General features: G+C 35.6%; 4 protein-coding genes across 5 annotated transcripts; 3 read left to right on the top strand and 1 right to left on the bottom strand.

Annotated features, from left to right (window-relative positions):
• The first annotated feature begins 1,087 nt into the window (after positions 1 to 1,087).
• LOC106418871 (telomere repeat-binding factor 4-like) lies at positions 1,088 to 4,596 on the top strand. 2 transcript variants are annotated; one of them, XM_048738547.1, is made up of 10 exons: positions 1,088 to 1,527; positions 1,747 to 1,844; positions 1,925 to 2,047; positions 2,131 to 2,190; positions 2,310 to 2,406; positions 2,491 to 2,564; positions 3,210 to 3,389; positions 3,476 to 3,560; positions 3,777 to 3,860; positions 3,992 to 4,596. In XM_048738547.1, the coding sequence occupies exons 7-10, from the start codon at positions 3,229 to 3,231 to the stop codon at positions 4,217 to 4,219; spliced, it is 558 nt and encodes a 185-aa protein (XP_048594504.1). In that variant the 5' UTR covers positions 1,088 to 1,527; positions 1,747 to 1,844; positions 1,925 to 2,047; positions 2,131 to 2,190; positions 2,310 to 2,406; positions 2,491 to 2,564; positions 3,210 to 3,228; the 3' UTR covers positions 4,220 to 4,596. The 2 variants fall into 2 exon arrangements, with proteins under 2 accessions (XP_048594504.1, XP_013715067.1); XM_013859613.3 differs by having other exon boundaries at positions 1,104 to 1,527; positions 3,777 to 3,878.
• Positions 1,777 to 2,665, top strand: LOC111199918 (ATP-dependent Clp protease proteolytic subunit-related protein 3, chloroplastic-like). The gene is made up of 7 exons (XM_022690544.1): positions 1,777 to 1,848; positions 1,925 to 1,927; positions 1,970 to 2,047; positions 2,131 to 2,190; positions 2,310 to 2,406; positions 2,491 to 2,564; positions 2,642 to 2,665. The coding sequence occupies exons 1-7, from the start codon at positions 1,777 to 1,779 to the stop codon at positions 2,663 to 2,665; spliced, it is 408 nt and encodes a 135-aa protein (XP_022546265.1).
• A 10,674-nt stretch (positions 4,597 to 15,270) lies between the features above and the next one.
• Positions 15,271 to 15,765, bottom strand: LOC106418817. The gene has a single exon (XM_013859569.2). It carries the CDS (start codon positions 15,763 to 15,765, stop codon positions 15,271 to 15,273), a length of 495 nt encoding a protein of 164 aa, XP_013715023.2.
• A 3,240-nt stretch (positions 15,766 to 19,005) lies between these two features.
• LOC125576902 lies at positions 19,006 to 19,431 on the top strand. Its single transcript, XM_048737423.1, has 2 exons — positions 19,006 to 19,161; positions 19,222 to 19,431. Exons 1-2 carry the CDS (start codon positions 19,006 to 19,008, stop codon positions 19,429 to 19,431), a joined length of 366 nt encoding a protein of 121 aa, XP_048593380.1.
• Positions 19,432 to 27,142: the final 7,711 nt, after the last annotated feature.

Raw genomic sequence — 27,142 nt, 5'->3', positions numbered from 1 at the left:
TCTAAAAGAGTGATTTTACTCTCTCTCAAATAAGAAGTTCAATTGTAGTACTTAGGAATCAAATCCACAGAAAGTTAGGGCACACAATAGACTATAGAAATCAAAATTAAACTAGGCGAACAATTGATAAAACAGTAAATCAATGAAAGCAAGGTGAATAAAATAGTTGTTCGATTGGTCGATTGAAGTTGTAAACAATTAAGAGAAATAGCTAGACCTAGGGATTTATCAATCAAGAGATTCAAAACTACAATTCATGGATGCTAATGGTTTATAGATTTAATTCTAGAACTCGATTTTAATGAGTAACTAGAATTTGAACCCGCGGATATATCTTTATTTAAATTATAAAATATATTTTTATACCAGTTACTATTATTTTATATTTATATTTTGTAAAATTTGTTTTGATGAAATTTTAATAATCATATATTAACCACTTGTTTTTGTATTTTTATTTAAAAATGTAACAACATACTAAAATTTTATTTAGTTTTAAATAAATTAGAAATGCTCAAAAACTTTTCATGAATACATAATATATATATATATATATATCTAAATATTGATAATTTGAACCGAATGAGTTTCTAAAAATATATATTAAGGATTCCATGTTTTTCTATATGAACGATTGAATGAATTTCATATATCATATTTAGCACTGGTATAGTTGCATCATATATGATTTAGAAAACCATACGCAAATGTTACGAACAGACCAAAATAAATAATAGGAGCATAATATGTAGCTATGGAAAATTTCGATATCATAGATATACTACATTAATACATGCATATCAAACCTTTTATTTATATTAGCTTTCCTTAAAATGTATATACGTATAAAAATGTCTCCATTAGTATTCTCTTATTAAACTATAACAAACCTAACTTCCTAAATCCTTGCAACAAAATATTCACACGAAAACAAACATGATGTATATTGTATAACTGAATTTTAAAGGATGTTATATTTATGTCTAATAGGTTCAAAACTTGAATAACAACATTATTTTTAAGTAGATAAAAAGTAAGACTCTAATTTAATAGAATAGATTAAATTACCCAGTAATTGATTTTATGAATATTTAGATAATTTTAAGATTTTATATAGGAGAATTGCCACTAATACCACTTTCCTAATACCACTTTTCAACTTTACACTTTTCAATTTTACCATTAAAATTTTAATAGGTAAAAGATTATTGTACCCTAACTAATTAAAAGAAATGGAGAACCCATCATCGTCTCCAACCTGGCCAACGCCTCCTCTTATGAGTCCGTCGCCGCCGAATTGAGCTCGATGCTCATCGAGAATCGTCAATTCGCCATTGTTATATCCACCTCCATAGTTGTTCTCATCGGCTGCATCGTCATGCTCGTCTGGTGAAGATCCGATGGCTCCGGCAGCTCGTAACGTGTCGAGCAGCTTAAGCCTTTGGTGATCAAACACCTCCTCTTACGAGTCCGCCGCCGTATATTGACATCTTCGATTCGCCTCAGCTCATGTCTTCGCCTGCTCAGGTGAACTCATCCCTTCCAATTCCAATCCCTAGATGATGGATTCCTTGGCTATTTAAAGGATCGTCAAGTATTAAGCCTTAACTTCGTTATGTTCTTGAGTTTGGAAGTTTAACGGTGATGTATTCAAAATTGACTTGAGCAAAACTATGATTTATTGAGTTTTATAGTTGACACATCAATTGATTCATTGTTTCATCATATCTGTTGGTTTGAAATTAGGTTGAAAGATCAATGGCGTATAACTAGCACATGCCAAGAACTCCTCCACCAGACTTACCATCTATGCTTCTTGACGGGAGAATTGTTTACATTGGAATGTCTGTAATTGATTCTTTGGACTGCGTAGACTTAAACTGGTGTTGTGGTGCTGATTGAAATTTTTGTGTGTTTTATTCAGCTGGTGCTGGTGGTTACTGAGATGGTTGTGGCAGAGCTAATGTAGCTTCAGTGGCTGGATCCCAAGGAGCCTGTATACATTTACATCAACTCCACTGGGACTACTCGTGACGATGGCGAGACTGTTAGTTTTTGAACTCTTTGTGAATGATTTAAGATCTTTTTTCTCAGTATTTGTAATATTGGTGAATGAGGTTGACTGAGCAGGTTGGAATGGAATCAGAAGGTTTTGCGATCTATGACTCTTTGATGCAACTTAAAAATGAGGTAACTTTAATCTTTAAACTGCTCGTGAAATGCAAGCATATAAGTAAACAGACTTGAACAGTTTATTTTGTCTCCGAAGTGTTTTTGTGTAAGCTGGTTGATGGTTCTTACTTGTGCAGGTGCATACAGTGTGTATGGGAGCAGCCATAGGTCACGCATGTCTGTTACTTTCAGTGGGCACAAAGGGTAAACGGTTCATGATGCCACATTCTAAAGGTATATGCGAGTGTATTCTGGATGACTGGATTGCTCACTCTTGATAATAAGAGATTCTCAAATGTTTGGAACGATATGTTGCAGCAATGATCCAGCAGCCTCGTGTGCCTTCTTCTGGGTTGATGCCTGCCAGTGATGTCCTGATTCGTGCCGAAGAGGTTTGTTACTCCCTCTGTGCACATTGTATTCTGGAAATCTAATTTCAACTGAGATATGTTCATGATGTGCTTATAAGTTCATCCCTATGCTTCTCACTTGAGCATTTGGCTAGGAATTTCAAACTTGACGTGAAGAAAAATTTAGTTTCAGTACATATCTCACGTTCATGGTCGCAATTGCAGTTTATAACAAACATGGATATACTTGTGGGACTACTATCAAAGCACATTGGGAACCTTTATAAGCTCTTATAAAATTTATTAATGGTTCATAAATGGTTTTATAAACCATTAGAAATAGTTATATAAATATTTATATGGTTTTATAAACCTTTATAATTTTTTATAAACCCTATATAAACTCTTCAAAACCCATTAATACCTTTTATAAACCCTTACAAATCTTATATAAACTTTTTATAAACTTATTTAAACCCTTTATAAACCCTTATAAATTATATATAAAATTTATAAACACCTGTAAGTGATTTTGTAAACCCTTTTATAAATTCTTATAAATCATTATAAACATTTTAAACATTTTGTGATGACTTGAAAACAAAACTTATGGGAGCTACAAAGCAGTTTCAAGATGTTCTTACTGTGAGATCAGGTTATTTGAATTGTTTGTCAATGGTCTTCCAGGTTACAAAGCAGTTTCAAGATGTTCTTTACTTTGGCTTATGTTTCACCTACTGCTGCTACCGCTACTCCACCTCCTTATGCTAACTCTTCTTCTTCTTCGCCAGCTACTTCCCTTCCACACAGTGCTTCTTCTGACTTTAGCATTGATAACTTTGTTGTGGATAACAAGAACGCTCTCAGGTTTGTCCTCAGATGATATACCCTATCAATCCTAAAATAGATTAATTCATGCATTGCTAATCTTCTGAATGAGTTGCTATTTTCAGGTATGATGCAATGATATTTGAAGCTATCTCTGAGTTAGCGGATCCAAATGGATCTGATGTCGGTTCCATCTTCAGCTTCATCGAGGTAGAGACAAGTTTCTCTTTGCGCTTCTTTTTTGCATTGATCAGAAGTCAGAACCTCATAAACTGATAAACAGTTTGGTAGAGACTTAATCATCTACATATAAGGGAGAGCTAGTTATGTTATTTTCACATTGTTATAGTTCTCTTGATTCTACTTTTAAGTTGGTTGCTACAACCTTTCCTAACGGAGCTTGTGGTTTATTTGTGGAAAGAGCAGCCAAGTCATGAAGTGCCGCCAACTTTTAGAAGAGTCCTTAGCTCAAGACTGAGGAGGCTTGCAGCTCAGGGAAAACTTCCAAAGGTTAGCAACTCAAAACCTGTAAGTCTTTGAAGCACGCCTCCTCTCTTTCTTCTCTGTCACATGTTTCTTTTAAGACTTCTTGTTTCTTTCATGCCTTGTCTACATCTTCTAAAATATATCTTGTTTAACAGTTACTGAACTTCTACAAGCTACCAGATGGATCAGAAACAACAAATAGAACAACACCTGCCCCAACCCCAAAACCAAAGGAGACAAACACAAAACCCCGGCATTCATACATTAATCAACCCCCTTTGGTTTCTCAAGAGATGATCGACGAAGCAGCAATAACCGGTGCATGTAAAGTTGTAGAGGCGGAGAATAAAATAAACATTGCCAAAGCAGCAGTGGAAGAGTAGGAGAAAACGACTAAGCTTGCAGATGAAACCGAACTTTTGGTTATGCACTGGAACATGTGGCCTTGGAATATTTAGTAGTTATTGTATTCATATGCTTCTTTATGAAATAGTTTTTTGGTGCGTAATCTAATATATTTTTAGGTTATGAACAAATCATTTTGATTATCAGAGATATAATAACGAGCATCCATTTACTTGAAAGTAGAACTAGAATTTTTTGTTTTCAAGTACAGAATAGCTGGGAATTGCACATATGTGAGGGATTTGGGTAATTTAAATTCAAAAGAAACCATAAAATGATTTATAAAGGTTTATAAATCATTTCTCAGGATTCATAAATCAATTTGTAAGGGTTTATAACTTTTTTTATAAAGATTTATAAATTAGCTATAAATATTTATAAATGCTTATAAATTATTTATACAGACTTAGAAATTATTTATAAGAGTTTTAAATCATTTAAAATATTTTAATACTCAGCTATAAATGTTTATACATCATTTTGTAATGATTTATAAATCAATTATAAATATTTAAAATGAGTCTTATAAATAATTTATAAGCCTTTAAGAAAATTTATAATGATCTAGTAAGTCTTATAAATCATTTACAAGTGCTCATTGATAATTTTATAAGCGTTTAAAAATAATATTATAAGAGTTGATAAATGTTTATAATTAATTTATAAGAGTTTATAAATTAGTTATGAGAGTTTATAAATTAGTTATGAGAGTTTATAAATTATTTGATAAGGGTTTATACATATTTATAAATCATTTATAAGAGCTTAGAATTCAGTTATAATAATTTATAAATAATTTTATAAAAGTTTATAAATTAGTTATAAATATTTAGAAAGGCTTATAAATCATAAATGAGTATAAAGGTTTATGAATGTTTATTAGGGTTTGTGAACCGGTTTATAAGGCTTATGAACTAATTTATAAAAGTTATATGTACTTATTTATAAGCGTTTATGAATTGATTTATAATGGTTTTAAATCGATTTGTAAGTGTCCATAAACTGATTTATAAATTTTATAAATTTTTGTCGTGTGCTCAGATTGGCTTGCACTAATGCCAAAGAAACTAGAAAGTGCTTATGTGTTATCTTTTTAGAACAAAATAATGATAACGAAGTTATAGTTAATTTATCTTATGGTCGTACAGATGATTGTGTTTAAATACATGGAAACGTGCATTGAGATTTTCACAGAATTTTTCTCACATGGGATGATACAAACGTATATGTTTTGCAAAGCTTTTTTGTGTGCATAGTCTTTCTGAGAGGTTTTAGAAACACCAACTTATAAGCCATTATAAATCAGTTTATAAATATATTTTTATAAATGATTTATAAACCCTTATAAATAAGTTAAAAATCATCTATAAATGATTTATAAATCTTCATAAATGATTCATAAACATTTATAAATTATTTATAATCTTTATATAGCCTTATAGAAAACTAAGTTCAAGTTTGTTATACATATCCTTATAGACTGATCTTATAAAGTCTTATAAATGAATTATACTTTAAAAGATATTTAGAAAGCCTTATAAATTGTTTTGATAACCAATTATAAATAGATTTATGAACCTAATAAATGGTTTTATAAATCCCTATATATAATCTTTAAATTGTTTTATAAAATCTTATAAATTTCTTAATAAAAGATTTATAAACCGTTATATATAATCTATAAATTGTCTTATAAAAACTAATAAATTTCTTTATAAACTCTTGTGTTACAGCGCCATGGTTTCTTTCCAACTTCATCAATATGCTTCCATGGGAAAGTGGTCAGGTTCCAAACTTGATCTTGCCAGATTTTTTATTGATCAGTTCTTTATTTTTTTCTAACGTTTCTTTTTGCTATAACAGTTCTCAGAGTGTGGGATGTGCTTCTGTTTGAAGGAAACCGTGTAATGCTTTTCAGAACAGCACTTGGAGTTTTATGGTACTCGGTTAAACCTCAGTCAGTGTCCATATTGATATATAATGTGATTAAGTCTTATGGACTTACTAAACAAACCCAGTAAACACAGGTCCTACACTGGAGATGCGATTACTTTGCTTCAATCAATGACTGGCTCAACGTTTGATAGCAGCCAGCTAGTTTTCACGGCTTGCATGGGTTACCAAGATTTAAACGAAAGTAGATTGCAGGAACTAAGAAGCAAGCACGGGCCAACTGTGATGGCTGCATTTGAGGAAAGACTAAAGGGGCTTCAAGCTTGGAGGGACTCGAAAGACCTTACAACCAAATTATATAACTCTAAGCAAGACCCAAAATCAGTTCTTCAGATGACTTTCATCATCCAACCACCGTGGTGTATGCCATCACGAGGGTCTTTCTGAGTCTTCACACCAATCATCATAACCTATAAAATCGAGAAAAAAAACGAAGTTCCCTAAGCTGACACGCAAGACAGCATCAGTCTCAAACCATTCCCGATCAGGTGTATTGTGAAAATGGTTAATCCCTACACAATAATGTCAATCATTAACTCCATAAGCTAAAAGGTTACAGTGACATAATACAAGTAAAAGAGAAAAAATTTACAAGGAAACTATGTCAGCTCGGTTTTATATTATGATTTAAAAATTTAAAAGTTAATTATGGTTATGAGAAGTTTACGTTCACGTGTCATTCCTATCTATCTTCGATTTTTTTTCTCTATTTTGTGTCATTTTGGTTATTGCTCGATATAAAAATTGATTTTTGAGTTTATTCTCATTTCTTTCTTTTATTTTGGCCTTAGATTTAGAAAATGTTTAAGATTCAAAACTATTAAAGAGATACATACTTAGTTTAAGATATGCGCCTTTTGTGTAGAATAAATAATTATTTTATATTTTTCTGCATATTATGAAATAATAAAATAATAATTATATATTAAATAACAAAGAAAACAGTTACTATTATGTAATAAATTGGCTTTCACATATAAATCAAATGACTGCTCTTGTTTATTCGCAATCATTTTAGAATAAATAAATCAAAACAATCAATATTATCTATCGTATATGATATATACTTAAAATTAAACGATATGAAGTATATATATATATATATATATATATATATTAACATATATAGTAACATAAACACCTATTAAAATAAAATTATTTATTTATATAATTTTATTATCATTTTATCTTATTATAGAAAAAAATTTAAACATTGATCACAAAATTTTTAGTCGTTTTGAAAAATTAAAAATACAATATATACAAAAAAATCTAAATTTTTAATATATGATTAATGTAATTGTGTAATTTATTTTAATAGTAAATAATTAAACAAAAATGATAAAAAATATACAGATTATTAGTAAATCTTCATTATTTAAAATCATTAATTACTATATATATCATAATCATATTAGGTAATTCCGTAGGTTTTATTTAAGGAAATAATATATAATAAATAGCCACCTTGCTTTAGTTAATATCATATAGTTGGTATTAAATGTTTCTAGTGAGATATAAGAATTGAATTGGACCAACATGTTTTTCAATTTCAATGTGAGGCTGACATGTATGACTAATTAACTACCTAATTAATTGACACATAAGTAATGTGTCTTTTTTAATTATTACAAAATTGAGGTTACATCTTTTCAAATGTTCCTCAATTAATATATAGGGGATTAAGATGTGTTTTCTATTAATAGTAAAATCTCAAAAATTTAAAAAGATGCAACTTTTTATCCTAAACATTGCATCAGTTTTTAAGAGATGTATCTTTTATTAATAATAAGAATCTCAATAAACATGGAAATACAAATTTCATCTCAAACATTGCATTAGTTTTAAAAGATCATAAAGATATTTTTTTTTACAAAATATGTCTTTTCATATTAAAATTACATTGAGTTTTAAGAGATCACACATTTATATTATTGTGAAACACTCTTTCTCCAGAAATTTTAGGATATACTAAAAGGTATTTCACTTAGAAATTAAAGAAATGTGTGAAAAGATGCATTGCTTTTAAATTAAAACTAGGTGGACCGTCCGCACGAATGTGCGGGCATTAACATTAATATTAAATTGATAATTACATATTTACAACTATATAATACTTATGTTACATGTATGTGGTTAATATGAAAGATTCGATGTTACATATTGATATTTATACTATGTTCATATGAACAAAGAATACATTAGAACGTTTAGATTAAAAATTTCAGTGTTTCGTATAAACAATATGAGTTATAGAAAATACAAAGTACCTTAAGTCCATAAAGTAGAGAAACCAGACCTTAAGACCAAGGCTTCGAGTTCTGTCTATATTAAGATAAAACCCACACATCATATAAGATCATATTTCCTATGTCTTGAGCGCCAGATTATCATGAAGAGTGCTCTCGATTTTCTTAGCACCAACATCTTCCAATCAATTGAAAGAACTGTCCCAATAGATTCCCCCTGTTGATTGTGCAAAACTAAAAAAAAGTCAATCAAAATGCCAAAAACATTGTAATCTCCATGAGAGAAGAAAGACTAAATAGGAATATAGATAGATAGATACTCACAAATGATTTGCTCTAGCACTCCTCATATCCTCATCAGAATTCAAATATATCTCACGGAAGAACTTGTTCAAAGCAGTGTCTCCTTCAAGCTTATCATCCTTCTATTCTTCTTCACTTCAGCTTCAAGCTTGTCATAGTCCTTTACTTTCTTGTAATAATGATAAGCCGGTCTCATTGAAACCTCGGCACCATTACACAAACAAATAATATAAATTTTAAAATGTCAAGAGTCTGTGATTCAAACTTCTCACCAGGTGAAACTAAATAATAAGAAAATAAAAAGTAGAAAACCTGTTTAAGAAATTCGGGTCTGACAAAACTGCTGGTTGTTTGCCATGTTCAAGAGAGGCCCATGTGATTATCTCTGCTTTTAAAAGACTTTTCTTAATTTTGGTTGATATTACTTCATATCTGTACTTCACTACTGCTATTTGAATACACACCGCAAGGAAAAAAACAGTCAATACAATGTGTACAACTCAGAACATGGCATTGTTTGAGTTTAAAAGGACTGCTTGGTACTATCTAATAAAACGTATCATTTATATCTGATAAAGCGTATCCTTTAGATACATAACTCTTTGAACTGCTTATAGGTTAAGCATGATTATTCTGTTAGTTCAAAAAGTTAGAGTTCAAAAGGTTTAAAAGGACTGCTTGGTACTATCTAATAAAATGTATCCTTTAGATGTCAATTATCCAATTGCATCTATAAACCAATTACCTTTCTCAACAATCTCGGTTTGAGATGATACGTTTTCTCTCTTGGAACATCAATCACAATACTCAGATGCAAAATCACTAATATAATTGACACAATTTACATAGAAGTGTTTATCATGGAGGTGTGTTATGAGAATGTATTATGCTTCAAACGATCACATTTAACACTAATCTTAAAACATCAGAAAAATATAATTGAGAAAAAAAACAAATATTTCACGCATAACCCCAATAAAAAATCAGCCATGAAATATAAAAGAAAGATTTGAATTACCTAAGATTTATTATCATTGGTTTCATTGTAATAGCATAGATGATTTACGGTTTCCTTCTCTAAGCCTTGAGTCAGAAAAGAATTAATTCTAACAAAAAATATTTAAAGATGTAAATAATCCCCAAAAGATAACAGATTATATAATTGATAGGTCAACGTCAATGAGTTTCAAAGTTTTAAAAAGCTTTGAGATTACCTTTGGCTCTCTGATGTACCTGAAGAGGATCACACACAATAAATAAATTACACTTGATTAGCATACACATCTTATATTATATTCTTGCTAAGTGATTTAACTTTATAAAAAAAAAGAATTATCTTTTTCGAAAGGGATGATCAGTTCCTGGATAAACAGAGTCGTCTCTTTTTGTTAGTTGAATCACTACTGATGCAAAAATATTGATGACATACAACATGGAGAGGAAGATAACAAAAATAAACGGAGAAGACGAATTCCTCATAAAATTACCAATAATGGTGTTCCCGTCTATGAGTTACTTATTGATTATCATACACATGCGCAAGATCACAAAAGTAGAATTTAAATTAGAACGATCAAAAACAAATGAAAACTTAAAAGATAGATGCGTGAAACTAATGGGGTGGTGTGATATTTATATAGCAAATTAGTTTAAGTTTCTAAATGACCTAGCTTTCAAGAGAAGCTATGAGATAAAATATCCTCTAATAAAATTTAATTCAGCTATGAGATAGAATATTTTCTAATAAATTTTTAAAGATATTCAGGTTATAATATATACATAATTTTGGTAACTCAAATCTTGCTATATATATATTTAAATATTAAATGCATGATATTAGAAAAGAAAATATCTCGTCAGTTGATTACAACTGGTTTTTGATAAAACAAATCCCACTATAAGAATTTAAATAATAGATAATAAGGAATGAATAAGGAATTTTAATGTATAAACCCCTCAACTAAGTTTGTTTTGGGTAAAAACCTCCAAACTAAGTATTTAACAAAAAAAAGCCCATAAACTAACTTTATTTAATGAATTAAACTCTTTAGATCATAATTACCATTACTACCAGTAAATCTTTAGTTTAGGGGTTTCTACACTAAGTTAACATAGTTGAGGAATTTTACCATTAAAAATGAAAAAAATTCAAAATATTGTAATAAGAGGTAAATTTTCAAAATACATTTTATAAATTAATGTATAAGCTTCTATAAATGGCTTAGAACCTCTTATAATAATTTAAAACATCTGATAAGCCAATATAAATAATTTTATAAATATATTTATAATTTTATAAATGATTTATAAAGCATGCATTGAATTATTAGACATTAATAGTTATTATGATACTTTATATACAAATATAATTCTTTCTATACAAATATAAAATCATTATATCAATTCAAATAAACATTTTTGTTTATTATTTTATGTAATTTATAAATATATATATAAAAATTGATCGCATTATTACTCTTTCATAGTTTCAACATTTAGTTACCATAAATAATTATTTCTAATATTATGTAGATTATTTGGAAAGTGGTAATTGAATTATCCTTTCCTTTTAGATATAATTATAATAAATAAAATTAAAAATCATCGGCCAATCAAATTATAACAATTTGAAGAGTTCATTTATGATCAACACGTAATAAAAAATGACTTATGTGACTTCTCAATCAATATATAGTAGGATTTATATTTTTATAAATAATTTATAATATTATATAAATAATTTTAAAATTCTGATAAATTAATTCTATAAACAAAGATAAATAATTTAAAAATCATATTAATAGACATGTTTGGATTTTGTAACATTTAAAATAGTTATTATATAATTATATTCGAATACAATTCATCAACTAGAGTATAAAACTATTATAATTATCTTATATAAAAAATTCATTCATTATATTTTATAGTTTATAAATATTAAAAGTAATAAATAAAACATTATTAATCTTTCTATAATTTCGAGAATTAGTTGCCATAAATTATTATTTGTAATATTCTTTAGATTATATGGCAAGTAATGTTAAATACTTTTAGACTTACCTTAAATTTTTAGATCTAATTTAAATAAATAAAAATTAAAAATAATCAACCAATCAAATTATAACAATTTTTTGAAACTTCACTTATGAGCGACACGTCACCAGAAATCACTAAAATGAATTCTCATTTAATATATAGGGGATGCACATGTGAAAATTGCGTTGCTCAGAAATTTTTAAAAACATACTAAAGGGTACATCGCTTAGAAATTAAAAGAAACAGGTTAAGGTATGCGTCGAAAGGACATGTCCTTTAATAATATAGTTGATGTCTTGGTGATGTCAGATTTTATAAAAACAAACTAGGTTTTGACCCGCACGCCCGTGCGGGTGTATTTTTTTTAAAGAAAATATGATGCTATTTGATTTTTATGTCACTATTTAGGATTTGACAAAAAACTCGAATTCGAAAAATTGAACCGATCTCAATCCGAATAAGTAGTACTAAATCCGAACCGAAATTGATTAAATATCCAAATTATTCAAAATTTTGGTATTTGAAGAACTGAAATCTAATCCGATCCGAACTGAAGTATTTTGGATATCCAAAATATATTTATATACATATATATATTAATTATTTTTAGATTTTATATATATAAAAACATCCAAAATATATATGATACTTTTAAGTTTGCTTAAATGCTTGAAAATATATACAAATAATCAAACGTAAATATCTTAAATAGTTAAAATATACTCAAAACTCCAAAAATACTTAAATAATTATTAATTCTCTACCAAATATTTAAACCAAACCTATTTAAATTGATTATCCAAATCCGAACCAAATCCTCAAAGATCTGAAATGAACACGAAATCCCAAAAAGACCCGAAAACGAACCCGAACGCTCACCCCTAATCACTATTATATATATATATATCCTATATATATATCCTATATGTGTCATCATAGGTTACAAAATATGTGTTATCATATAATTAATCATATTTTATACGTACCATCAAATCAGTTTTCTTATAATTAATAATATTTTATACGTACAATCATATAAATAATCACATAAATTATATTATTAAATTTAATGTGAAATATAAAACCATAATTTAAGTTGGTGTTTGAAATTGGGCTTTGTATTATATTTTTCTTATATATATTGAAAATATTTTTATAATAGTTATTGAAAAATATGTTAGTAAAAATCAAGTTTTGAATATATGTTTATTTTTGAATGAATTTTTGATATAAATCAATTTTAAATTATTATTTTGATTTTAATATATATATTATCAAGTAATATAGACCCATTACTTTTTAATATAATGTAATGGACTTCCAAATTTTTAGTAACATAAGCCCATTATTTTTTTTTCTAACTTACTACTATTCATGTTTCCAAACAGTACTATTTTTAACTACTATTCATATTACCAAACAATCTCAATGTGTACTTCAACTTTAATAATATAGATAATATAGATTAATATTGCCCATTAAATCACAAAATTGTGATAAACTCATCTGTCGGATCTAACCATTTTTTCCTATACAAAATGACGACATCAGCGGAAAAGAAAAACATGTTCGCTAGTATTATATATAGATTGCCCGTTAATTTCGTCGATAATTGGTTCGAATCTACTTGTTTAAATGGCGGGGCAGGTGCCCACATATTTTTTTTTGTCGTCTACCCATCTAGATCAAGTGGAGAACAGGCGAGCCGATTTTCCGAACAGCATCTCCATCTGTCTGGGTTTGATATATAAGGGAGAAAATATAGCCTCTGGTCTTTGCATCTTTTGCTAACGCGTCTGCCCGGTCATTCCGACTTCGAAAAATACGAGACAATCTCACATCTTCGTAGTCATCATGTAACCTCTGGAACTCCACGATCTCTGTCGTGAATGCTGGCCAGTCCATCATGTTTGTAGTCATGTCCACTAAGTTTGAGCAGTCCGTCTCGAACCTTACTGAAGTGATCTTTCTGCCTCTCATATATGAGGCTGCCAAAATTAATTATTCTATCTCAGCATGCAAAGCTGAGAGGCACGTGCCCTCACATATTAATGTCTTGACTTTTTTTGTTATGATGGCTATGAATGTCAACTGCGGATCACCAATACGCACATAGTGGTCCAAATATGTGTTTCCATTCAACATAATTTTGAGTTGATAAATTGTATATAAAAAATAAATATAAAAGGTGTGGGGAATATGTAACGAGGCTCTCTCTCTCTTTTCTGTAGAGAGAGATAATTCTCTCTTTCTTTCCCTGTTCACAAACACATATCTTTCACAGGGAAAAAGAGATATGCCTTATGTTTTGATATAAAATAACTCTTCGATCGAAAGATCGATTTGTTTTGTTCGCTTAGGCGATTATGTTTTCCGATTAGCGGATCAGTCTTCGCTTTGGCGATTTTGATGTTTCGCATAGGCGATTTTTGTTGTGTCTCCAAACTCAAAATCAAAGCTGTTCTTCATGGATGTTCGCTTTTCTTTGATTTTTTGGGTTCAGTTTTAAATAAAACTCTCCTCTTTCGCAAACTATTTCATATCCCGTTTTGTTTAGCGTTGGGTTATCTTCTTCTTCTCAGATACGCACTAACTCCTTTTATGGGAATCAACCTTCACCCTCCTTTGAGGTGGGGCCAGTAGATCGGCTTGGAGTGAAGTACCCTTTACGAAAGGAATATGTGGTAGTGGATTAATCTCAGTTGTTTAGTTGGAGATTTAGAAAAGTCAGCATCTTTTATAGTGAAGATGGTCTGATAAGGTCTCCTCTTGAAGCATCTGAGTTCTTCCCAGTTTTATCATCTGATGGTGGATAGAAATTCTGACCAAACGAAACGGCTTGGGCGAAAGTTAGGAGCTTTGGAGTCGGTGAATGGGGCATCTACGTCCATTACAGTGAGGCTTTCAACCTTTACGGCGGTGGAGAGACAGAGATGGAGGAGCGGTTACAGAGAGAATTGCGGCGGTGAAGCTTCTCGGCGGCAGTGATTGCCGTTCAATGCATGAACGACACGTGTGAGAGACGTGTTATTGTTTTGTGCGTTCTGAAGCTTCGATAAAGATACGTGGAAGACAAAGCTTTTCTGGATCGCTTCTTTTATTTAAGTATGATGTTGGGCCTTTCTCATATTTCTGTATGGGCTTAAATTATGTTTGTAAACCGATCCAATTTGTCCTGTTGGACTAATGAAATGAACAAGTTGACAAAAAAAAAAGGTGTGGGAAGAAAGGAACACACATCAAACACAGTAGAAGGAAAAAAGGTATGGTATGTGTACTGTACATGTGTTTACTTAATTGAATCTAATTTATAAAACAAATAAAAATATATTATATTTTTTTATGTAATATTTACACAAGATTGTGGTAATGTTTTCTCACACCTATTTTTGGTGAGCAACAAAAAGGGGAAACAAGCTTTGGAATTTTTTTACATATTTGTTTAAAAAGAATCAGAAAAAAAAAATTAATTCGGAGCTATGAATCTACATGTGGGCTGTGAACCAGAGCTGAAGTAGGCCTCTCAAGCGTGGCTTCTGAGTGTACTTTGTGGATGTGATCCTGTTCCTCACAGTCTTGTCGATGACCTTTTCCAATTGGCCGGCCTGTCTCGGATTCTTCATATGCTTCCTATCATTCCTCTCCCTCCAAACCATATAGATAGTAACTTGGAACACTAGCCGTATGAGGATTGAGGTAAGGAAATCAAACCGGTGGTGTGTCAAGTGATCCAGCGTGTTCTCCCAGTCCGGGTCCGGGTCTCTTCCCAACAGCGTGCCTACCACTTCAATCCAAACCGTAAACGTGTAAGGGCAAGCAAAAAAGAGGTGGTCCCGAGTCTCATTCGTTTCACCGCAAAAGATACAGCCCTGGGTGTGACCCCAAGTCCTCATATGATCCCCCGTAGATAGTCTATTCTTCACAGCAAGCCAAGTTATAAAAGAGAACCTAGGCACTCCCTGAGGGAACAATTGTGTCATTTACGGTGGGTGATTTGTAATGTATGTGGGATCCAATATACAACAGTTGTATAACACGAAACAGTGCCTAACTATGTTTAACTTATTTCGCAGAAACATATAAATAGAACGAATGGTTCGGTTGTTTATGAACACACAACCTTAATATGAAGCAAGGAGATTTTACAGTTAGAGAATACAATACATTGTTCCTAAAATTCGGACTCCTTGAAATACACCAACAGGAGACCTTGGTAATGATGTATCGAGATAGGTTACGCGAGGAGATACGGGCAGAGCTTGGGGTTCACGTGTTCTCAACCATTGACGACATAATGCAGGCAGCTTTAGATGTTGAAGAGGGTGATGAATCTGATGAATCAGGGAACCGGTCGGAGGAGAAATCCCGAAGCGGAGAATGTGAGACGTCGGGTGATACCGATGGCTCTACAACCGAATCTGACAAATCGGGGAACCGGCCGAAGAAGAAAGCCCGAACTGGAGAAGATTTTCTTGAGAACTTAGACGGAGAGGAAGAAGATCCCGACCAGGCGGATGACAATGATGCTTTTAACGACAGTGACGGGTCTGTTCCGCAGGGGGTCGGAGGGAGCGATGAGGAATCCGATAGTAAGGTTGATCTTGAAGACTATAAGGAGTATCTTGAGGAACATCACAGGAGCGAGTCCGAGTCAAGTCGAGAATCCAAGTGATCAGAAATATGGCAATAGATTTATATGTATTAGATTTATATGTGTGCTACAATATGTTCTACACTTTAACAACAAAAAAATGTACACCTTTGATAATATGAACTAAATTATGTATTACATATTACTGAGATGGGTATACCTGCATAGATTTTAAAAGCAATCATAATTAACTATAAATTTTAAAAGCAATCATAATTAACCATATTACCGAGATGGGTATACCTGCATAGATTTCAATCATAAACTCGTACACCTGCCGCTTATATCCTTACATAACGTACCTCTATCAACATTAACCATATACTGAAATAAATATAATATATAAACACAAAAAGATAGTGTCTGCAATTTAGCTACACAATGAATTGTACACCCTTTAGAATAAGTTGTACACGTTTAGTTATTTAAAGTATGTGGTATACATGGATAGACTTTAATAAGAAAGTCAAACGGAAATACAGTTTTAGTCCACAATAATGTATCTGAACTCTTTCTGTTGTAAGACCGACGCATCATTCGGCCCAATGTAACTGGTATTGAAGAATGAAAGTTGGTGTAAACAATTGGCATACCCGTTAAACGGTTAATTGTCCTCATACCCGTTAAACGGTTAAGTATTTTTATCTTGCATCATTTCGTTTCGTCCCCATGATACTCCTTTGCTAGTCACATCATTTCATCTGTGTTTGTTATGTAAACCTCGATTATAAATAGGGTTGACCCTATTCAATTTTTGGAAGCGGTGACACATTCTAGTCGTAACATATAAACAGAAATCTCCTAAAAATGAAACAATTCCCTATACTCAGCCTCCCGACTGAGGTCCAGGGGTTAGTCGTTAAACGCGTGGCACATAACTCCTTCGAAGATCTTTTCAGACTCCGCGCTACTTGCAAGGCTATGCGTTCGTTGGCAGACGATGAAGACGTTTATGCTTCGTTCGATTTGTTTAAATACCCGTGGAGGCTCGGCGGGTTTAGGCTCCGTTACCTATTGAGAAGATGCTATGCCCAGGGAAACCCAAGTACACTTTACATCAAGGGCGTTGAGTATTTTTACAGGCGAAATATGTACGTTGAGGGTCTTGATTTGACGAAGAGAGCAGCCGATGCTGGATTCGAGCGAGCCTCGTATACCTACGCCATGACAAGCAAATTATGGGATGATGATGGCGACCACTTCAGGGGATTTTCAAGAGACTACGTCGCTAAGATCGGACTGCTGGTAAGATCCTCGGCTGGATTGTGGAATTGGGACCATAACGACTACTTCCACATAAGGAGGCACGTCTTTATATCAACAGTCGCACCGATATTTTACAGCTGTCCTTGTTCTCCTCTATTGGAGGGACATTGGGCATTATGGGACATCGACAATAGGAAGGCCGAAGACATGTGTAACCGTGCTTCTGGATAAAAGAGGTTGGAATTTTTCTACGCGACTTCATGGCATCCACCGGTTATCCAAACTTTGCAACGTGGCGTTAAGACTTGTTGGATGGTGGTAATCTGCATGCACACTGCTCAATCCTACGTACACCGTTGTTAAATTGTTGCACACCAACAAATATTTCTAATCTTTTGAAGAGAATACTATTATGTCAATTGAAACGTAGGATACTATTATGTCAATTGAAACGTTGGATACAATTACATCAATATAAAACTTGCACACCATATATAAAAGTTGCACACCATATGTCTGCCGGAATAGATACTACAAAATAGATGCAACAAGATATTATATTAAAGTTTCTCAATAATTTCCTTGAGTAATGCAATCTCCTCAGTGTTTTTCTTCAAGACTTTCTCCATCTCATGGATCTGATAACCAAGGTTTGCATTCTCACCGTCGTTTTTTTGGGCATCTTCGTCAATTCGATCGATCCGATATTCAACACGACCTAAGCTACGTATCCTGGATTCGTGGTCGTCAACTGTTTTCTTCAAACGTCGGGTTTCGTCTTTGATAGCGGCGGTCCATTCTTGCTTTCTGTGCAACCCGTCATTCTGGAAATAGGATTACAACTTACCTTTAAATCTTTGGAAGCAAAGCCAACAATTACATAAAAGCTTACAACTCACCTTAAAATCTTTGCATACAAAGTATTTCTTCGGAATGGCTGCCGCTTCTGTAGAGATCTGAATGATAATTGCGCTTCCGCAAGGACAATGATCCGGGATTCCAAGGTTAGAGTCGTTCACAGCGTAAAGCATGTCCACATACAAGGCACCATCCGAGCTGCTGGAAGTCGACATCGAGGGAATTTTGCTGGTAAAGGAGAAAGGGAGATGTTATTAGGTCGAAGTTGGAGAAAGGAGAAAGGGAGATATTATTAGGTCGAAGTTGGAGAAAGTGCTCGTCACTGTGCATTTTATTTCAAAATTTAAATTAAACTAAATTGAAATTTCGGTCCGGGTTGCCCAAAAATCCAGCCCATTCAAAACCCTAAACCCGACCCATTTACATTTCTTCCCAAAATTCTTTTCTCCAATTCGATTTCAGTCCTTTTTTGGTGTTCATTATTTTTCTCCAACTGGGAAGAGATATGGAATTCGGTGGCAGATCGAGCTATAAGGAAAAGGGAAAGGGAAAGGGTAATGAAACCGATGTGCGTTGTTTCTGTGCGTTGCCGGCGAAGAAATGTAAATCTTGGACGGACAAAAATCCTGGCCGGAGGTTCTACGGGTGTGAACGCTGGAAGGTAGAATAGTAGTATTGTGTTGTTATTTATCGAAGGGGTTTGATTTTGTTTATCTTGTAGAGTCCACTTGATTGTGGGTTTTTCCAATGGATCGATGAGGAAGAACCTTTCGGATGGCAAAAGCAAGCTCTGATTAAAGCTAGAGACGAAATTTCTGAACAAAAGCGGACTATCATGGAATTGAAAAAGACCATCTCGCACCTCCAGAGTGATTTGGGCAAAAATGCAGAAATAGAGGAAGAAATCATTAACGGGTTTCTAAATATGTGAAGAGATGTTTAATTTGTCCTGCAAGCTTGTATTTTGGTATCTCAACATCTGCTGTAAACGTGTTATAACCTATGAATTAGTTATGAATTAGTTATTTAAATTTGCAAAGGTATTGTTCCAACAGAAATTATATGTAGTATTGGGATCGAGGAACTACATTTGGGAGGAAACGACAGATGTTAAAACATAAATGACATAGGAGAAAACCAGAGAGATTTCCCTGTCAATAATATTTAAAGGATGTTTGCAATGTTGACGCAAGTCCAAAATAGCCTGCAGTTTTTGCAATCACCTTCTAAGTTGTCTGCGTAATCATGGCCATACACGCACCTGGGTGTCTTGATAACACCATCATCCGGGAACTTGAAAGATTCCCCATATTTGTTGCAGTTCAGGTCTTCTGCTCCAAAGGCTTTCAATTGGTTCTCTATGGATTCTCCCATTTCACAAGTATCATCCGATCGAAGGTCATGGTGATATGCTGCGAATAGCTGAAACACTTTGCTCGCTTCCTTGTCGTTGCTAAGACAAACATTGAATATGTCGACAGCTAGGGTTGAGAATCCATGCATTGGGACATTTGGTTCCAATATTTTAATACTCTCCTCAAGTCCTATGCTCGGTGCTGTAAGGAGACCTTCATAGTAGATTGCCTTTCTGTTGCCAGCACTGACACACTTGAGATGAAACTCCCGGAACTGACAACCTTGGCGTATTTGACATGTGACGAACCCGTCCTCCATTTCACCAACATCGCACTTCTTCAAGACTGAGGGTTCGTGTGCGAGGGCGTAACCGCGTTTTTCAGCCCGCAGAAAAGGGCCAAGATTGTAAAATGATTCATCTCCGACAAGCTCAATGATTTTGCACACAATTTCCTGGGGAAGATTTGGGAGTACGTGAGCTTCCATACTATTTGGGTCACTTGTTGGAGTTTTTTTGTGGTCTGTTTTATGGTAGGTATGAGAGGGATTATAGAAATTTAATAGACAGGTTTGTAGAGAAAACGTATGAGGTTAATACGAGAATTTATTGTCCCACCTACATTTGAAACCTAACACTGTCAAATCATGTTTTAAAGGGTCAATAAAAAATCCATTAATTTGTTTGTCTCGGTATAGGGTCAATGCGTCTCCTCGATATAATGACTTATATGGGCGTGACCATCGTAAATAGACAACCCTTCGCTTGCCTCCGTCCGCTCACTATAATTACTGAATTTTGGACATCATTTGCACAACGCTGAAAACACAATCTGGCTATAATGGCAGAGACGACTTTTCTAGATCTCCCTTCAGAAATCCAACAATTGATTGTCTCCTGCGTCGCAAAAAATTCCTTTCAAGATCTGTATAGACTCAGATCTACTTGTAAGTCAATGCGTGCGCTGGCAGACACGCCTGACGTCTATTATTCGTTTGATCTGTATAAATACCCTTGGTGGACAGGCTTGCGTGATACGTTGTTGAGAAAATGCTACGATGTCGGAAACCCAAGTACTCTTTACATCAAGGGTGTTGAGTATTTCTACACCCTAAAACGCCACGAAGAAGGTCTTGCTTTGATGAAGAGAGCAGCGGATGCTGGATACGAACGAGCGTTGTATACCTATGCAATGACTCGCAAAATCTACTGGGATGATGAGGAATACTTCGCTAGTTTTACGAGAGAAGCAGTTGGTACAATTGGATGGCTTGTTAGAATGGAGGATGTTCCGTGGGTGCCGGTCGTTAACGAGGGGTTCTTAACAAAGAAGTTCATGTTCATGTCAATAGATCGACCCTTGTTTTATAATTGCCCCTGTGCACCTACGTTGGATTTCGATTGGGATCTGTGGCAGATGAAGTTAAGCAAGACTGAAGACATGTGTAACCGATGCTTCTGGATAAAAGAGGTTGGTCTTTTCCTCCGGGATTTTCGTTGCGCCACGAGTTTCCGCCCTTCGACAGTTGGCAGTTATTATTATTTGTTGTAATGCATTTACCACATTAAGCATTGTTCTAATTCCGTTGTCGAGTATAACATTAGCTGTTATTTTGGAAAGTAATGTATACCATCAAAGCTAAGGAGACAAACTCCAACATCGGTCTATCGTTTCTTTACTTATACAGTTATTATGAAAAGATAAGACTCGGTGTACAACATTAAAACAACGATGTATAAGATTTAAAAACAAAACAATGCGTTTTACATAATATAATACAAAAACCGTTACAAGGTCTAAGAAAGTCAATACATATGGTTGATGTGAAATGTCAGACTTGGTGTGCACCATTACGCCAATGGTGTACGATTTTTAAAGACCAAACAAAACGTTTCACTTAATATTGTACACCAAACGTTACAAGGTCTACTACCGACAATACATGTAGTTCATTTTGTTCAATGATGTGACTTTATATAATACAATCAAACATCACGAAAAATTCTAATTATAACACAATAACATTCGCAATCATTTTGTTCAATGATGTATACCTTCACGTAGTTACAACAACATTACAACAACGGTGTCCGAGGTTACAAGGTCTACCAAAGTCAACACATGTAGTTGGTGTGCAGCGTTTTAACTCAGGTGTACATATCTAGAAATACCAAAGTCAATACCGATAAACTTTTTTGTTTCTCGATGATCATAAACGCATAATCACACAAACACACCATAAATATACCATTAAGTTCCATTTCGTTCACACAAACATAAGTACCATTGGGTTCAAACAACATTCTGACAAAGAAAACAACTTCAAGTTTACTCATTGTTTACTTTAGCATCGCCCAAGAATTCTTCATAGCAGTCCATTGCATACTGCTCTCGAAATCTGTCAACATCTTTGTCGGTAATCCGACTCATTTCCTCCGTTAAGCCGGCAGCATGCATTTCTATGAACTTGGCAGCACATGGCCCACAGTCGCCACCCCTTTTGTTGTGATAAATGCCTTCTGCGCGGCTCCAAGAGTAAATTCGAAGACCTTCCTTCACCTTATAGAATTTATGCCCTGCATATTTTTTTAATATATAAGGCAACGACTGTACAACCGAACACATATGTCCTTCCGCAACCTCGATCTCAGTATGAGGAACATAGGAATCAAATACCGTCACATGACCTTCAATCAGCTTAATGCAGAGACCAACCCAGTGATCTCCACCCCAATTCATTGGGGTGTACACGGTGTCGACATCGCGGCCAAGTCCCAACTTCATTTTCTGCCCCTTGCTCTTTCCTGTCACATACTGTGCTACGTTTTTCCCCCATTCGAACTGCAGCTTATCATTGTCTGCGCTAAAGGCACTCCAGTTTGACTGAATGGTTTTTATAAAGTACTGATCCAAGATCACCATCCTCTCCTTCTGTAGATAAATCCCGCGACGCCTCCACAACATGTTCATTATCACATGCATGTGCTGTCCCAAAAAAATATGTAACAAATATTAGTTACATAAGGTAACTGTCAAAGGTATAATGTGACGACGATGCAGAGCTTAATAGTACCTCGTCAGACATCAATTTCCCCGGTTCAGCAATTTCAAAGAAGAAGTGATTACACACAGAGTGACCGGTAGCGATATCCCACATCCTGCAAATTTAACCAACAATCAGGAACTTATGCACGAGTGTATGTATATAACCTTAAAAAGAGTTAGTAACTTACTGCTCGGGGTTTTCCCTCAAAATTTCGGGAAACTTCTTAAACTGTGTTCGATTCGTTTTGGCAATGGGCTTATACTCAACCTTCTCCTCGCTCTTAAACAACTTTTTCACCCTTGGGTCAGGGGTGTACACTCCAGAAATCCTGCTGGATCTCATGCGATGCCGTTTACCACCACTGCCCACATCTTCAGAGTCCGCATCCGTTTCACCACACAGATCACGTGGGTTCTCTTGTATCTGGCTATCAGTGGACATGTCGTCTTTACAACTGTCATATCTCTCTTCGTCCTCCGTCCCCTGTAATTCAGCGTTGATCTCCTTAACACTTGCCTCAACACCCGCCTTGGGAGGAGCAACTTTTCCAACCGCCTCCACAGGCTTTGAAAACTCCATATTTGATGTTTCAACGGAGTCAACAGATTGGGGCTGTTTGTCTGCCGTCCTCGCTTCTTCACCACTGTCAGGATCCTCCTCAACGAACTCACCACCGTTGTCGGCACCCGTTTTCTAGATGGAGTCAGTAACCTATGTCAACAGGTGTACACCAAAAATAAAATATGGATGTGTACACCAATAATAAAATGCACACCACCTGCGCAAAGTCAATCCCGGCCGTTGGTGTCATGCGGGCAGCCACCGACTCGTTTTCTTTTGGCTGTGCACCCTCCCCACCCCTCGTTGCCCTTATTTCCTGAAATTTCAAATCAGTTAATTACGCTCTCTGAGAATTGTCGAACAACAACAGACCTAAACCATTGCCTAAGATATAACTACCTCGTCCGCCCCCGGGATTTCAGAGTTGATCTCCTTCACAAGTGCCTCAACAAACCCCATAGGAGCAGAGACTTGTTCAAGCCTCTCTCCATCATTCTAATTTGATGTTTGACCGGACTCACCACCGTTGTCGGCACCCGTTTTCTAGATAGAGTCAGTAACCTATGTCAACAGGTGTTCACCAAAAATAAAATGTGGATGTGCACACCAATAATAAAATGCACATCACCTGCGCAAAGTCAATCCCAGTCGTTGGTGTCATGCGGGCAGCCACCGACTCGTTTTCTTTTGGTTGTGCACCCTCCCCACCCCTCGTTGCCCTTATTTCCTGAAATTTCAAATCAGTTAATTACGTTCTCTGAGAATTGTCGAACAACAACAGACCTAAACCATTGCCTAAGATATAACTACCTCGTCCGCCCCCGGGATTTCAGAGTTGATCTCCTTCACAAGTGCCTCAACAAACCCCATAGGAGCAGAGACTTGTTCAAGCCTCTCTCCATCATTCTGATTTGATGTTTGACCGGACTCATAGCCCACCGGTGGAGCACCTACCCATTTTTGATGGCCCTCCCCACCTTCGGGAGCACTTTTTCCCTGCATCAAATCCGTTAATAACGCACTTCATGTAATGTACAACAATAACAGACCAAACTTAATGTGACAGATATAACAACTGTCTATGATATAAACAGCAGCGGACACGTTTCAATTCCGGTGGATGCAACCTTAGATTTCGAGGAGGGGTTTCCATCCCATGAAGGATGAAAGGAGCGTACACTACCAACCGAACTGTAACAGTTCGGCTTTGTTTTCTCCCATGCGACTGGGGAGCCTTGCTCATACCGGTACGTTGGGTTTCTTTTCTGCCATGCCCCCGGGGAGGTTACCGCATGCTGGAAGGTAGAAGAAATCCGCAAATATTCACAACTATTGTTATTACCACTACTTAGCCAAACACTACACAACTAATTAAGATGCAAACGAACCTCTGCTGGTAACACATAGGACTCAGGCTCAACATCTAATACATCTCCAAACAGGACGAGAGCATTCGATTGTGTTTCTTGCTGCTGACCATCCCCCCAGCGCTGGGTTAGAAGTCTAAGCAATAACACAACAATAACACTATCTATCACATTACCTGATCGCCTTTGTTTCCGCCGGATGGTGGAAAACGTGCATTGTCAGACTCGTTTTCTTTTGCATGATCATCATCATTCTGGTGACCACTTTCTCTCTCTGATGAGGGTGGGTTCTTTCTACTCACTTCCTGGAAAACGGCAAAGGTGTCAGGACAGTAAATAACCACGAATTTGTATATTATGCGAAAAAAGAACCTCGGCGTACAACCTTTGTCACCTCCTTTCCACCTCCAGATCGACGTCGAGGCAACGTTTTTTTCCCAACAAGCCGAGTGCCAACCGTTTTCCTTTTTTTCCCCTTCCTGTTTCGCCCCTCGGTTTCACTCACAATACTATCATCAGGAGACGGAGTGCGACGCACCTGCGGATCATCCATCGCTTTCCTCTTCCAAGCGTTGCGTTTGCTCCCCTCGGGCAGACCCAAACTCTTGCAAATCAGTGTCCGCAACTCTTCAATACTGTTCTCCATCCCCTCAAACCGCTGGGATATCCAATGTTTTAAATTTTCATGCCTACACCTCTCTGAGCATTGACGATTCTCTTCTCCGCTGTTTCCAGAAGAAGAAATATTTTCAACTTCAAAGGGCGCTGTATTTCGCGGTCGCAAATTTCTCTGGCGTACAGGAGTGGGACAAGCTCCCTCCTCCTGCGCAGCGTCAAGAACCTTTAACTTGGGGAAAAACGACTCGTCACCACCTGGAAAGTCCTCAGGTTTGAATGTTTCCCCACAAAGCAACTTCTGCAGCAAAGAAGTTACTTGCCTATCTTCATTCTGGTCCACCAACAGCAGCCGTTCCTCATCAGGAATCACGGTGAAGTGGACAGAGAGCTGCAGACAGGCAAAAAGCAATGGAAGCCACGTTAACACCAGAAGCCGTAACCATTTTGCTTAACTGTATTTTTGCATCCGCTGTATTTAAAACAAAGGGAAAACAAACTTACGTCTGGGTCTTCCTCGACAGCACTATTTCGTTGAATGTGAGAATAGTCGACGGCGAAGAGCAAGCTCCGGGGGAATCAATGAAAGTGGCGGTGTTCCCTGCGTCGGGAATTTTTTCCAAAAGCAGAGGCACATCAGCAAATAAGAATAACTGCAGAGCAAGTGGAAACCCATAGCAAACTGTTGTCTTTTGCGATAGCCGATCACGCATCACTTGCAGTGGGTTCTCACCTGGTGCGACAACAAGGGGAGGCAGGAAACGCGGCACGGTCGTCAAGAACGACTCTCGACCCCACGGATACGCTAAAAAGCTCTCAACGTCTGACAGCATCTCAACGTACCTGAGCGTTAGTTTAAGATCTTTGCTACTGGGGCAGAGAACACCATCAACCAACGCGATCAGAGCCAAAGGGAGCCGTTTCTCCACAGCTAGATATTCATTTTCCAACATGCGCAGTACACTCAGGACTGTTAACTTACCGACAGCCGTATCAAAGAGTTGTTCCACATCGTCGGAGGAACAGATTCAGATGCTTCCGAATCCTGAACATCGAAAGCTCCGCAGTTTAAACCTGCAACGTCTCGGAATTCATCCAGCGAGAAACGGAGTGGATTGGGCCCGAAGGTGAACCAGAACTCGTGTCTGCGAGCTGTAACTAGCTGTCGGCTGAGGAGGCAGCCGATGAGCTTCGTAGAGTTCTGGCAGCGTACAACGGGATGCTCAAACAGCCCCCAAAACTGGGAAGCCATCAAAGTGTCCATCGCATCCGTCCCCCTTAGAGCAGCAGCAACATAACCGATGACGTGTGATTTTGAGTAGATGTTTACTCGCAACTTTGTCGGGTACGCACCATATGCGAACAGTCTCCGGGGCAACACAGATGAGGGCACCCCATCAGATAATTGTCCCCCTGAGGCATCACCACCACCGGGGCCGTCCTCAGATCCAGAATCTACAAATAGAACAAAAATCGATAACTCAAATAAATGGCTTCGAACACAAAACGGTGTCGACTAATCATTATTAAAGAATCTGTCCGATGACATGCAAAGACGGAATCCACATGAACGGAGGTGGACGAAACACATACCCGGATAGCGCTGCTGTTTCGTAGGAGGGCGCTCCGGGAGCTCCTCGCCAGAGGATCTGGTCCGACGACGAACGGTTGTGTCACTTAGCTTGGACTTCGTCATCA

This window comes from Brassica napus, chromosome A8 (genome assembly GCF_020379485.1).
Source record: "Brassica napus cultivar Da-Ae chromosome A8, Da-Ae, whole genome shotgun sequence".
Classification (NCBI taxonomy): Eukaryota; Viridiplantae; Streptophyta; class Magnoliopsida; order Brassicales; family Brassicaceae; genus Brassica; species Brassica napus.
Note: the sequence above shows the minus strand (reverse complement) of the source record. Positions and strands in the feature narration are given on the sequence as shown.

What these genes read in the sequence shown, in the direction of transcription:
- LOC111199918 (XM_022690544.1), top strand. Translation starts at nt 1,777, where the DNA reads ATGCCAAGAACTCCTCCACCAGACTTACCATCTATGCTTCTTGACGGG. An exon ending in CTCGTGACGATGGCGAGACT is followed by an intron (nt 2,048 to 2,130) that starts GTTAGTTTTTGA and finishes TTGACTGAGCAG; the next exon opens with GTTGGAATGGAATCAGAAGG. An exon ending in CATGATGCCACATTCTAAAG is followed by an intron (nt 2,407 to 2,490) that starts GTATATGCGAGT and finishes GATATGTTGCAG; the next exon opens with CAATGATCCAGCAGCCTCGT.
- LOC106418871 (XM_013859613.3), top strand. Translation starts at nt 3,229, where the DNA reads ATGTTCTTTACTTTGGCTTATGTTTCACCTACTGCTGCTACCGCTACT. An exon ending in GATAACAAGAACGCTCTCAG is followed by an intron (nt 3,390 to 3,475) that starts GTTTGTCCTCAG and finishes TGCTATTTTCAG; the next exon opens with GTATGATGCAATGATATTTG. An exon ending in AGGTTAGCAACTCAAAACCT is followed by an intron (nt 3,879 to 3,991) that starts GTAAGTCTTTGA and finishes CTTGTTTAACAG; the next exon opens with TTACTGAACTTCTACAAGCT.
- LOC106418817 (XM_013859569.2), bottom strand. Translation starts at nt 15,765, where the DNA reads ATGACACAATTGTTCCCTCAGGGAGTGCCTAGGTTCTCTTTTATAACT.
- LOC125576902 (XM_048737423.1), top strand. Translation starts at nt 19,006, where the DNA reads ATGGAATTCGGTGGCAGATCGAGCTATAAGGAAAAGGGAAAGGGAAAG. An exon ending in ACGGGTGTGAACGCTGGAAG is followed by an intron (nt 19,162 to 19,221) that starts GTAGAATAGTAG and finishes TTTATCTTGTAG; the next exon opens with AGTCCACTTGATTGTGGGTT.